Below are 13,123 nucleotides of genomic sequence, written 5' to 3' on the forward strand. Positions count from 1 at the left end.
AAGCATGCTAGAAGCAATTAAATAAAATAAAAACAGTACGAGGACTATAAAGGAACAAAAAGCGGCCAGAGCTTTTACATTGTCTTCCTTTATGTTTCCTTAAAAATTCCTCTGGTTGAACCAACATTTTTGCCAGTATATCTTTGATGGTAAACACAGATGTGCTAGTGCAGGCAGGATTCTCTAACAATAATCAGAATTGGCCTAGACCTCTAGTTAAAAACCTGGCGACTGTGCCCAGGCTACTTGGATTCTTCCACTGTTGTTACCTCTGATACAGTCTCACCAATGATAGTGCAATAAAGGAGAAGTTAAGAAAAACATCAGAAAGCTTAGCTCCACTGCTATTTTCTTTGGAATGTTGCCTTTTGTTTTCTTGAAATTACTTAGTCCCATTACAACCCCCCGCAATGTTCAAGACCTTTAACTAGGTTTGTAACTGAATAGAGTTATGAAAAAGAAATAAAAAGTGAAGCAATTAGTACATTATCATGCTACCTATAAGAAAACATCACTTTCAATAAAATATTCCACATTCCAGTAAAAAATGGTGACTAACCTGGTCACAGACAGGACTATTATCATTCACATCAGTGACTGTCACTTCCACAGCAGCTTGAGTTACAAAGAGTCCATCAGTAGCAGTGATGTTAAGATAATAAATGTCTTGCTCTTCCCGATCTAGAGGCCTCTTTACATAAACTTTCCATTCATTCTGAACCAATCCCAAGGCAAACTTTCCCTTGGGATTCCCTCCTACAATGAGACAAGCAATAAGCAACACTTTAAGAAGAGCTACAGAAGCTTTGCACTTGCATAAAGATAAATACAGGTTGATCTCAGAAGTCCCACGGATAAGCTGCCATAATTTGTTCTACACTGATAACTGCTTTCAGTGGTAAACTTTTGAAACCTGAAACGAGAAGACAGTCCCAGTGTTTGTTGTCCCTTGTATGCCTGGTATGAAAGTAAAATAATAAGTTTCAAAGAAAACAAAATCCATTTAGCAAAGCTGAAGATGATCTCTTGTTTAGTTCCCCTGAAGGGCAATCAAATTCAAACTGTGAACAATCAATAGTCTTCTCTGGATGGTACAATTGTCTTTCCACTTAGTCTCAAGAGAGGATGTAATACATGGTAGCTCTCGTTACCAAGACAATTTCATTAGCTGTTGATTATGCAATCAAGGAATAGCGGTAGGTTCTATTAAAGAATTCTCTAATGAAAGCTTTATCATACAGCTGTGTTCTTCTTAGACTCATTAGAATTCTAGCTTAAAAAAAGTTTACATGACACAAGAAGACACATTAGTATTAAATAGCCCTAACGAGAGGTCATTTAAGGAGCAGTTCAAAGATAAGCGCAGCAATTAGATCAAATTTATCAGAGAGTGAAAGCGAGTGAAAGCCAGTGAAGAGTGGAGGATATGAAGCAGAACAGCTTTTTATTATGCTGAAACACTGACACTGAACCTGGCAATATTACTTTTCCACATCATTAAACTGTATGGTGACAAAAGCAGACTGCGAGATAGAAAGACCTGTCCTCATCATCCTCAGCGAGGGTAGTCATGTCATTTCACACAGTGAAGGATGCAAGGAATTAAAACAGGCATGGCACTTGATCATTAACATTTTTAATGGTTATTTACACCTTCATTCAAGATGCTACAATCCCCTGACTCTCCTGTAAGATCACCTTCCCTGCTATAGCATTCTCCAAGCCTTTGTCAGATTAGCTTGTAAATTCTTTAAGTCAGGTGCCCTGTTTTCTTGTGTGCATGTACAACATCTAACACACCACTGGGCTGTAAAACTAACTGTTCACATTTGCCAGATTCAAGTAGAGTTCCCCCTGCTCACAGTCCTGCCAGTCCTCGTCAGGGTTTTAGAAAAACAGGGCAGAGGAAATCTGAATTTCTGAGCTAAAAACTAAAGTGTTTTTTTTTTGTATAACACAGCTGAAGATGAGGGCACATACTGAAATGTATCCCCTCTTTTTATTTAAATATTCAAGACTGCATATCTAGCTTTTGTAAACTACTCCGTCTCCATTAAAACCAATGAAACGATGTCAATTTACTTCCATTGAGATCAGGATACAAGTCTTTCTTGCTAAACAACACCATTTATATTGACTTGTAGTTGAGCTAAGAAATGATTTTGTGAAGATCATAGATTTTCTGTGATTAGGTGGCTACATTTCTACTGTACTTTTAGAAGACTCATCTGTGCTCCTATTAAGATGGAAAACTCAAGTATTAACCTTTGGAACACCTTCACTTTACAGCAAAACTCTCCTTTAGGCTCCATATCTAAAGGGTTTCATAGACCTCCCCAGTATCCAGTGATTTCTGAGAGACCACAAGGTGGCTCAAAGGCAGGATGAATCAGGCCCTTGATGAATACATGCTGTTATAAAAAACAGACTTAGAAAAGGGTCTCTCTATTTCACTATGCATCAAGAGCGGGATACAAAAGCATGTTAAGCCCATGGCAGCCTTTCTGCTGACTTTGGTGCCTTATGAAGGTCCAAAATGAGGTGTCAGTAAAAGGCAGACACATGGGGCCAGAGTCTAGGCTACCTATTAGGCATGTTAGTGGCCTTCAGTGCCTAATGCAGTTCTATTCCACCCTGCTATGACCATGAAAAATGGTTATAATAGAAGTTGCTTCTCTACTTTTCTGTGACTCAGTGTTAACAGCTAGATGATAAGTGTGCTACACACTGAGGTGCAATGGAACCGGGTGGAACAGAATTGTATAGGTACCTAAGTTTACTCAGATGCCCAGCAAGTGGAATAGAATATGGCCCATAACAATTAACATTAAAATATCTCCATTTTAAGTCTTAGCCTCAGTGTTAGAAGTTCAGGTCTCCTCCACAGCTGGTTGCACCTGCTCACAACAAGCCTCCTGTTGCATGCCATTAACAAATCAGTGTGAAATTTGCCTATTTTTACCATTATCATGACATGGAAGTTCTTTTAAGAAAGAGAATGGTTAAGAGCAAACAGTTAATAAGAAGCAGGAAATCCAAGTCATGTATACTTGCTAAGTAGAAGGGAAAGGTAAAATCTAATTAAAATCAGTTGGTGGTTGCTACGGTTAATAGTAATGCTAGCTTTGAGCAACTCCAAAATCATTACTACTCTGGTGTTGGGGAGATGGGCCTTAAAACACATACTGGGAATTTTGGAAGCATATATAAACTATGGTCCATGTGATCACACATTTCTGTCCCTTTAAAAAAAAATCTATTTGCAAGGCCAAGAAACCTCGGGTAATATGCAGAAAACATGTGAAACAAAGGGTTGATTCACATCTCTTTCTTCATTATCTTTCATTTCTCACTACTCAGCGCTGCCTCTACATGTTGCTGACGAAAGAACTGCAGGCAGATCAGAAATAATGAGATGTAAACAGAAAAATACTGTCATGGAAATAGTCTTAAAAGGAAAAGAAAAAAAAAGGAAAACAAGCAGTGGCCCAGGGAACCATTTTCTAGCACTCACATGTATGCCCTGCTGCAAATCTCATTCTGCAGTGATTAATTAACTTTTCCACTAACATATTTAAGCAGATTCTGTGTCCTAAGGGCGTTCTAATTAATTAGTTTTTCACTCTGAATAATGTAGATTTTCTAAACGGAAGCCTCCTGACTGCCAGTATTAATGGATTCTTTAAAATCTGTTGGCAGTTTTCTTATGTTCTACTTTGAATGTCACAACACTGAAGTGTTAGATACTATAAAATCAAAAAAAAAGAACTTTATAGTCAGGCTTTGAGGCTGAGAGAATCTGCATTATCTTTCATCTTTTCTTATTTGAAGTTTAAATAATGCCGTTTTCCCCCTGCCTCAACTTTCTAGTCAGCAAATGGTACAAAGCCAACTTGTGCTCCAGTTGAATGAAAGCTAAACACAATGAAATCCACAGACATGATGACCCAAAATAAACAAATCTTGACAGACATCATTACGAAAGCACACATACATTAACCTGAACCAGCTAAAAGGGAAGCTGAAGCTTACATGTTGACAATGCAAGTTTTCACTGTGACTTCTGTACCCGTAGTGCATACTACAATATTTAACAATATACTTTATTTATTTTATGTCTTTGGGTCTGTTGTTTATCTCCTGATTTAGAAACTTAGAGTTCCTATCAGGAATGCAGTCAGCTTTTCCCACATTAGAACCAATAGCATTTATCCAGATTTAAGAGACTTTACATGTTCATTGAGCTGCCCACATCATAAATCCAGCCCACTATCACCCCCCGGGATTCAAGCACAATATTTTTTACCTTGCAATTCTTCACACACATACCTTCTCTCCTAGGCTCTAAGAGGTGTTTGTCTCCAGTACCACTAAGGAACAGAGCTTTGTGTTTATTCCTTTTTTATCATTCACTCTAGCTAAGGAACTGACCAGAGGTGTTTAAGATGAGCATAAAGAATAAAATATTGACCCTCCCTGAGATGCCAGATATACATATACACTGTGTGGGTGTTTGATGTGTGGGCTTGGTGGTAGTGTTTTCTTTTGTTCTGTGTTTTGTTTAAAACCTCAGTGTCCTCCAGGAGGTGCAAATGTAGGCTGGATCAGCAGTTGTGACCTGCATTGAATGTGTAGAGGGTCATGACCACTTTTCTCCACCAAGCATAAAGTGGCATCTGCCCTGGAGGAAAAGATCCAAAGCTTGGAAGGACAGGTGCCCACACGACATTATATCAAGGGAAACAAAGATTGCTGGGACAGGAGTTATGAGAGGCTTGTACTGGCGAGACCAAAAAGAAAAGAGAAGTGGCAGTATGTAACAACTAGGAGGAGGAGTCCCAGAATTCAGAAGGAGAGGATTAAAGTAATGGAAAGCTTTGAGGTGGCACAGCTGATGGAAAGGCAGAGGAGAGGACATGTGCAGGAATGATGCACAGGAGTCGGCAGTCTAGGCAGCAGGATGTGCAGGGCCCCAGGAATGAGGGCTCTAGGAAAAGAAAAGTAGTAAGTTTTGGTGACTGACTCCCTCCGTAGAGGAGAGAGGCACCAATTTCTCATCTGGATTTGGGGTCCTGAGAGGTGTGCTATCTGCCTAGAGCCCAAATTCAGTATGTCACAGAAAAAACTACCAAAGCTCATTCATCTCTCAGACTAGTACCCTTGAAACTCAAGATACTATGCTTCATCTAAAAGACTATTTTTCTATGCATTTTGTGTGTGTTGTGTTTCCTCAGGTATAGCTTTATGCAGTGAATGCCATTCTTGCCATTTATTTTCTTTTCCCTTTAATTCAGTGATCCATACTTGCTTAAAAGTTTGTAATGAACACTTCGTGAATGACTATATATAGAGTAGTGTTCTGTGTCTCAAAATGACTTCAGATTGACGTAGTTACTTTGGAAAAAATAGGCAGCCAGTCTGATCCCATGAAATAGTCAAATCCAGTATTTGAGTTCATTTTCGGGCAAAGTAAAGAGTTAGACTCAATGTTTCATTAGTGAGACCCTTTCTATACGTTAATAGGTTTTTAGCCAAAGTTTCTAGGGTATTTCATTCTAGCAATTGCAATCATACCACATATATTTTAATAACTTTTGTTTTTTCAGACTAATGTTTTTAGAATTTAGTATAACATTTGGAAATACTTTCAAGCGTGTTAAAGTGCAATATAAATCAAACTCAAAATCGGAAAATTAGTTCTATAATTTTCAGACCTCATACAAATGTTACTCTAAATATGTTTTTAAATTGGTAGTACTATATTTACTTGAATAGAAGATGACCCTAATTATAAGATGACCCCTCAATAATTAAATTCTATATATGGAAAATTTATAAATTTGTTAAAATTTTCCAGGTATAGAATCTAATTATTGGAGGTCCAACTTGAATTTGTCCTCTTACCACTATTACATCAGGGAAAATAAACCTGGGAAAAGGGGAGGGGGAGGCATCACTTAGCTAATCCAGAATTGGTGTATGTTACCTTTTTTCAAAATTGCTGCAAGTTTTTGCACAGGCACTCCATAAGCATACCTCTGAGCACCACTTTGGCACCTACTTCTATGGAGTACAAAATATGCATGTTATTAGTCCAAAGCCAAAGCCTCGTGGTTCATCACGTAAGTCATTGGGTTGGGCCCCACCAGAGTCAACAGCATTTTAAGCCATGGTGGCCCCACAGCTTAGCTTTGCTCAAAATGTGTGCGCATTCCAGATACACCCCACAAAGGATCCATGTGCTACTTAGGCCCCACTAATGACTAGAACAGGGTGTTCTTGTCACAAGTCCTGGGATGCTCCAAAAATTTATGTTCAGATGAGGTGCAGGGCAACCTCATGAAGGGCGAAGTCGCGCTAATCATAGAAATCATAGAAAATGAGGGTTGGAAGGGACTTCAGGAGGTCATCTAGTCCAACCCCCTGCTCAAAGCAGGACCATCCCCAACTAGATCATCCCAGCCAAAGCTTTGTGTAGCCAGGTCTTAAAAACCTCCAAGGATGGAGGTTCCACCACCTCTCTGGGTAACCTGTTCCACTGTTTTTCTACCTCCTAGTAAGAAAATTCTTCTTAATACTTCATTTAAACTTCCCTTGCTACAACTTGAGACCATTGCTCCTTTTTCTGTCATCTACCACCACGGAGAACAGTCTAGCTCCATCCTCTTTTCAGGCAGTCAAAGACTCCTATTAAATCCCCTCTGACTTTTCTCTTTTCCAGACTAAGTAAGCCCAGTTCCCTCAGCCTCTCCTCAGAAGTTGTGCGCCCCAGCCTGCTCATCACTTCCATTGCCCTCCACTAGACTCTCTCCAATTTGTCTACATCATTTCTGTAGTGGGGAGAGAGGCAAAACTGAACACAGTACTCTAAATGAGGCCTCACCAGTTCTGAATAGAGTGGAATAATCACTTCCCTTGACCTGCTGGCAACACTCCTACCAATGCAGCCCAGTACCATTAGCCTTCTTTGCAACAAGGGCACACTGTTGGCTCATATTCAACTTATTGTCCACTGAAACCCCCAGCTCCTATTCTGCAGAGCTGATGTCCAGCAAGCCAGCCCCCAGCCTGTACTGGTGTGTGCGATTGTTCCATCAATAAAGGCAGGACTTTGCACTTGTCCTTGTTGAGCCTCAGGAGATTCCTTTTGTCCGAAACCTCCAATTTGTTTAGGTCACCCTGAATCCTAGCCCGACCCTCCAGTGTATCTACTACTTCCCCCAGCTTGTATCATCTTCAGGTTTCCTGAGGATGCACTCTACCCCATCTTCCAGGTCATTCATGAAAAGATTGAATAAAATCAGCCCCAGGACCAACCCCTGGAGCACTCCACTTGATACCGGTTGCCACCTAGACTTTGGTTACTACCCTCTGAGTCGGATGCTCCAGATAGTTTTCTATCCATCTTATAATCCATTCATCCAGCCTGTACTTCCTTAGCTTGCCTGCAAAAATGTTGTGGGAGACCATATCAAAAGCCTTGCTAAAATCAGGTTTTATCCCACCCACTGGTCTCTCCACATCCACAGAGCCAGTCACCTTTGCACAAAAGGGGGCAAAGGGGCCAAGAAACTCTCTTGGCTGAACAGGGAAATCTAGGAAAGCCCAGGGGCAAAGATAGAGGCATATAACCTGTTGAAGCATGGGGTATCTACCAAGGAGGAATATACATCCAAAGCATCAGTGGAACTCTGGCTGGTGACAAAAATTAAAGACAACCAATAGTCCTTCTTCAGGTATATAAGGAGCAAAAAGAAGGCACAGGGTAACACAGGACCCCTACAAGACAGGTTAGGGCAATTAGTGACAGATAGTTGGGACAAGGCTGAACTCTTCAATGAGTTTTTTGCCTCTGTATTCCTAAACATGGGTCAAGACAAATCTCCCAATTGCATTCTAGATGGGCACAGGAAAACACCAGACCACCAATGTTTCATAGTTTCATAGTTTGTAGGGTCAGAAGGGACCTGAGCAGATCATCAAGTCCGACCCCTGCCATGGCAGGAAAGAATGCTGTGGTCAAACGACGCCGGCAAGGTGTTCGTCTAGCCTCCTCTTAAAGACCCCCAGGGTAGGAGCCGGCACCACTTCTATTGGAAGTTGGTTCCAGATCCTAGCCGCCCTGCCCGTGAAGTAGCACCTCCTAATATTTAGCCTAAATTAACCCTATGCCAGCTTGTGATCATTATTTCTTGTGACTTCTGGGAATGCTCGGGGGAACAGAAACTCCCCCAATGCCCGCTGGTCCCCTTTGACTAGATTGTAAACAGCCACTAGATCCCCCCTCAGCCTTCTCTTGTGGAGGCTGAACAGGTTCGGTCCCATAGCCTTTCCTCGTAGGGCCTGCCCTGCTGCCCCCTGATCATGTGAGTGGCCCTCCTCTGGACCCTCTCCATGTTGTCCACATCCCTCCTGAAATGCGGCGCAAAGAACTGGACGCAGTACTCCAACTGTGGCCTGACCAGTGCCACATCGAGGGCGCTTGGACCTGCTTGAGATGCATCTGTGGATGCATGACAAGGTGCGGTTGGCCTTCCTGTCTGTGTCCCCACACTGTGGCCCATGTTCATTTTGGCATCAGTAATGACTCCAAGATCCTTTTCTGCCTCTGTACTGACGAGAAGGGAGTTCCCCAGCCTGTAGGTCTACTGCGGTTCTTCCTCCCCAGGTGCAGCACCTTGCACTTGTTAGTGTTGAAACCCATCCTGTTCTCATCTGCCCATCCCTGTAACCTGTCTAGGTCTGATTGTAGCCTATTCCTCCCTTCTAGCATGGCCACTTCCCTCAACATCTTAGTGTCATCAGCAGATTTGAACAGGGTGCTATTTACCCCCTCATCCAAGTCGCTGATGAAGATGTCAAACAGTGCGGGCCCGAGGACCGAGCCCTGTGGAACACCACTGCCCACATCCCTCCAGATCGAAAATGACCCGTTCACCACCACTTTCTGGGTGCAGCACTCCTGCCAGTTGGCGACCCATTTGACTGTGTAGGTGTCGATGCCACAGTCCCGTAGCTTTTTTTTTTAATGAGAACGGGGTGAGAGACAGTGTCGAAGGCCTTTCTAAAGTCCAGAAAGACTACATCCACTGCCACCCCTGTATCTAAGGATTTGGTGATCTGGAGATAGAAGGCCACCAGGTTGGTCTGACAGGACCTGCTTCTAATGAACACATGTTGGTTGCCCCTAAGCATAATCTCCCCTGCTGGCCCCTCATGGACATGCACTATGATAGTTCTCTCAAAAAGCTTCCCCAGGATCAAGGTAAGACTAACTGGCCTATAGTTTCTTGGGTCCTCCTTCCTCCCTTTTTTGAAAATGGGAACCACACTGGCCCTTTTCCAATCCTCTGGCACCACACCAGAGCATCATGAGTGCTCATAAAGCCATGCCAGGGGTCCTGCAGTGACCTCTGCTAATTCCCTCAGCACTCTGGGGTGGAGATTGTCAGGACCAGCTGATTTAAATACATCCAGTCCCTCCAGAAGTTCCCTAACTAGATCCTCACTGACTCTAGGTCTGGGTGCACCTCCCCTGGGGCCTACGGAGGTCCTGGTGTGGGGGTGACCTGGTCCCTGCTCAGGAAAATGGAGGCAAAGAAATTGTTAAATAGGTCAGTTTTGTCATCTGGTGTGACGAACAGATTTCCTAGTGTGTCTTGCAGAGGCCCCACGTTAATCAGTAGCTTCTTTTTACCCCCTATATATTTAAAAAAGGACTTCTTGTTGTCCTTGATCCGGGTCGCTAGTCCCAGTTCTATCTCCAGCTTGGCCTTCGTGACCACCCCCCTGCAGCCTCAGGCAACTGAGGTATAGTCCTCCCTGGTGATGGCCCTAACCTTCCATTGGGTATACACCTCCCTTTTAGCCCGGAGATGTTGGTCAGCATCAACCTAGTAAAGCGACACTTAGAGGGGTTGAATGTGTTTAAGTCAGCAGGCCCAGATGATCTTCAACCAAGGGTGCTGAAGGAATTGGCCAGTGTCATAGCAGAGCCACTGGCATGGCTGTTTGAGCACTCATGGTGCTCAGGTTAGGTCCCAGAGCACTGGAAAAGGGCCAATGTGATCCCTATTTTCAAGAAGGGGAGGAAGGAGGATCCAGGTAATTATAGGCTGGTTAATCTTATCTCTATCTTTGGGAAAACATTTGAAAAAATTATCAAGGATCACATTTGTGGGAGCCCAGTAGGAAAAATAATGCTGAAGGGCAACCACCATGGGTTCATAGCAGGTAGATCTTGCCTAACTAACCTTGTTTTGTTTTATGACCAGGTAACAAAATGCTTAGATGCAGGAGTCGGGGTATATGGAGGAAACTTACTGGAAGCAGAAGAAAGGTGGTGGGACGCCACGCTGGTAGCCGGTGGCAGTGAAAGTGAAACCGCGGTGGTGGGAACTGCTGCGGATCAAGATCAAAAGGAAGACCCACAGCGGAGCTGGGAATGGCTCCTGCGTCTGTTTGGGTATGCTTTGTAAAAGCATGCTGAGGGCAATTGGCCAGGCGGCCACCCGGTGCCAGGATAAAAGGTCCAGCAGGAGGGAAGCTGGGGGGACTGGAAGTAGTGTCCCCAACCGGCCCAGAGAGGCCAGATAGTGCCAAGGATCCCATGGAGGAAGAGATGTGGTGGTGCCAGTGAGTGCCCAAGGAGTCACCTACAAGGTCGGTGTGGGTGAAGTTTGGCAACAACAGTGTTTTGGACACCGGCAGAGATGACGGAGCTGGAACCCAGACACAGACGCCAGACAACAGGTACCAAACCTAGGGAGGGAACGACGCAACAAGGGGTCCCAACACCCGGGCAGAGTCAGGCACCGTGTGAACTGGGAGACACTGAAGGGCGGTGGCAGATACTTGGTGCAAGTACCACCGGAAGCCCACAGCCACAGCCCCTAAGTAACTAGGCATCAGTGGGTACCAGAACACCAGCCCCGATGGACAACATCACGGTTGGAGTTAGGCAGGGTGTGGGGGAGGTGGAGCCCCAAGAAGCAATAGCCACAAGGACGATTGAGGAGGAGTACCAGGGGAGACAGGACTAGACACCATCCTCCCACTAGAAAACCAATCACCATCAAAGACGTGACAGATGAGACCTTTGGGGAGCTGATCCAAGGCCGCTCCCAGTAGCCTGGCCGTGCAGTCCAGAAGGTGACAGCGAGGTTTGAAAGAAACCCAGATTTGCAATGCTCGGGGGGAGAGGTCCAGAAAGCTACAGGGTAGACATCATCTATTTGGCCTTTGATACAGTATCTTCTCCTATTCTCATAAACAAACTGAGTGGCTGTGACATAAATGATTATATTGTCAGGTGGGTAGCAAATTGGCTTAAGGGTCATACCCAGAGAGTGGTAGTGGACAGGTCAGTATTGACCTGGAAAGATGTGGGCAGTAGAGTCCCGCAAGACTCAGTCCTTGGACCTGTGCTATTCAATGTCTTCATCAGTGATTTGGATGAGGGAGTGGAGGGCACTCTGTCCAAATTTGTGGATGACACAAAATTATGGGGTAAAGTTAACACACTAGTAGGAAAGGATTGAACCCAGGCAGACTTGGACAGGTTGGAAAAGTGGGCAGGAAAGAATAGGATGCAATTCAATAAAGACAAGTGCAAAGTGTTGCATCTAGGGAGAAGGAATCACCAACACACCTATAGGCTAGGGGATGACCTTCTCAGCAGCACAGTGGCAAAAAGGGATCTCGGAGTCATAGTTGACTCCAAGATGAATATGAGCCATCAATGTGGCAAAATAATCAGTAAAGCTAAATGCATTCTATCATGCATTAGCAGATGCATCACGAAGAGGTCCAGGGAGGTTATACTTCCCCTCTATGCAGCATTTGTCAGGCTGCAGTTGGAGTACTGAGTCCAGTTCTGGGTGCCGCACTTCAAGAGGGATGTGGATAACCTTGAGAGGGTCCAGGGGAGGGCCACTCATATGGTTAGGGGCCTACAGGTAAAGCCCTGTGAGGAGAGACTGAGGCACCTTAGATGATGATTTCTTCAGCCTCCACAAGAGAAGGCTGAGAGGGGATCTTGTGGTCATTTACAAATTTATTGGGGAGTGGGGACAGCAAGAAATTGGAGATGCTCTGTTTACCAGGGCACCCCTTGAAATAAACAGGAACAATGCCAACAAACTGACAGAGACCAGATTTAGGTTGGACACCAGGAAGAACTTCTTTATGGTAACAGGTGCCAGAATCTGGAATGGGTTTTCAAGGGAGGTGGTACTCTCCCCTACCTTGGGGATTTTAAAGGGGAGACTGGACATGTACCTGGCTGGCATTGTATGACTCCAGTGCTCTTTTCTGCCCAGGGCAGGGGGTAGGACTTAATGATTTACTGAGGTCCCTTCCAACCCTAAAACTATGAAATTATGTATGCAATGTCATGGCTTACCATGATTTGAAAAAGAGTTGGTGGTGAGGGGGACTGGACCTAACAGATCCTACCATATGTCTTATTCAGGTGAGCTGTAATGACCATGGAGCTGCTCCCTGAAGACTACTGCCAGGCCATCTGGGATCAGATCTTCCACAAGGACCTCAGAAAAGACCACAGAGCCTTGAACATGCTAATAGCTCACCGCACACTCCCAGTGAAGGCATGGAGACACTTTGAGGGGCAAAGGACTAGCCCAAGATGCCCCAGGGAAAGCTGCCAAGGTGCAACAGAGACCATCAAATACCTCCTATAGCTTTGCCCCTACACCAAGAGGGTGTGGAAAAGGGTAAACTGACTCTGCAAAGAGGTGACAGGAATCAGGCTGATGACAAGGGAAGCAGCGCTGTATGGACACCAGACTAAACATCAGGGGTTCCCAACAACTTGCTTTGACCAGTTCATATCCTCTCTGAGGAGCACCCAGTGGAAATGCAGGAACCTCCTGAGGTACAGACGCACGGAACTCAAAGTGTTAATATTTGTGGGTAAGCTCCAGTCCTGCTACCAGAAATCGGTGGGAGAGAATGGAGAAGATGCAGCCAACTCCAACTGGAAAAGAGACACTGGTAACAAGATGCTAGTTTTGAAGATGAGGAAAAACTTCCAGAAGATAATACATGCAGTACCAGGCAGAAGGATGTCCAAAGTGATCAGAGGGATCAGAGATACACTGTC

At 44.3% G+C, this 13,123-nt stretch overlaps 1 protein-coding gene across 5 annotated transcripts in view; it reads right to left on the reverse strand.

The window, feature by feature from the left end:
* FAT3 (FAT atypical cadherin 3) overlaps positions 1-13,123 on the reverse strand; it is a 661,489-nt gene that overhangs the window by 110,839 nt on the left and 537,527 nt on the right. For all 5 annotated transcript variants that reach the window (XM_090030588.1, XM_090030587.1, XM_090030584.1 and 2 more), the window contains exon 11: positions 560-756. In XM_090030588.1, coding sequence (XP_089886714.1) covers positions 560-756 — 197 coding nt within the window. The remainder of the gene's footprint in view (positions 1-559; positions 757-13,123) is intronic.

Source organism: Crocodylus siamensis, chromosome 1, assembly GCF_052110815.1.
Source record: "Crocodylus siamensis isolate JL-2025a chromosome 1, ASM5211081v1, whole genome shotgun sequence".
NCBI lineage: Eukaryota > Metazoa > Chordata > Crocodylia > Crocodylidae > Crocodylus > Crocodylus siamensis.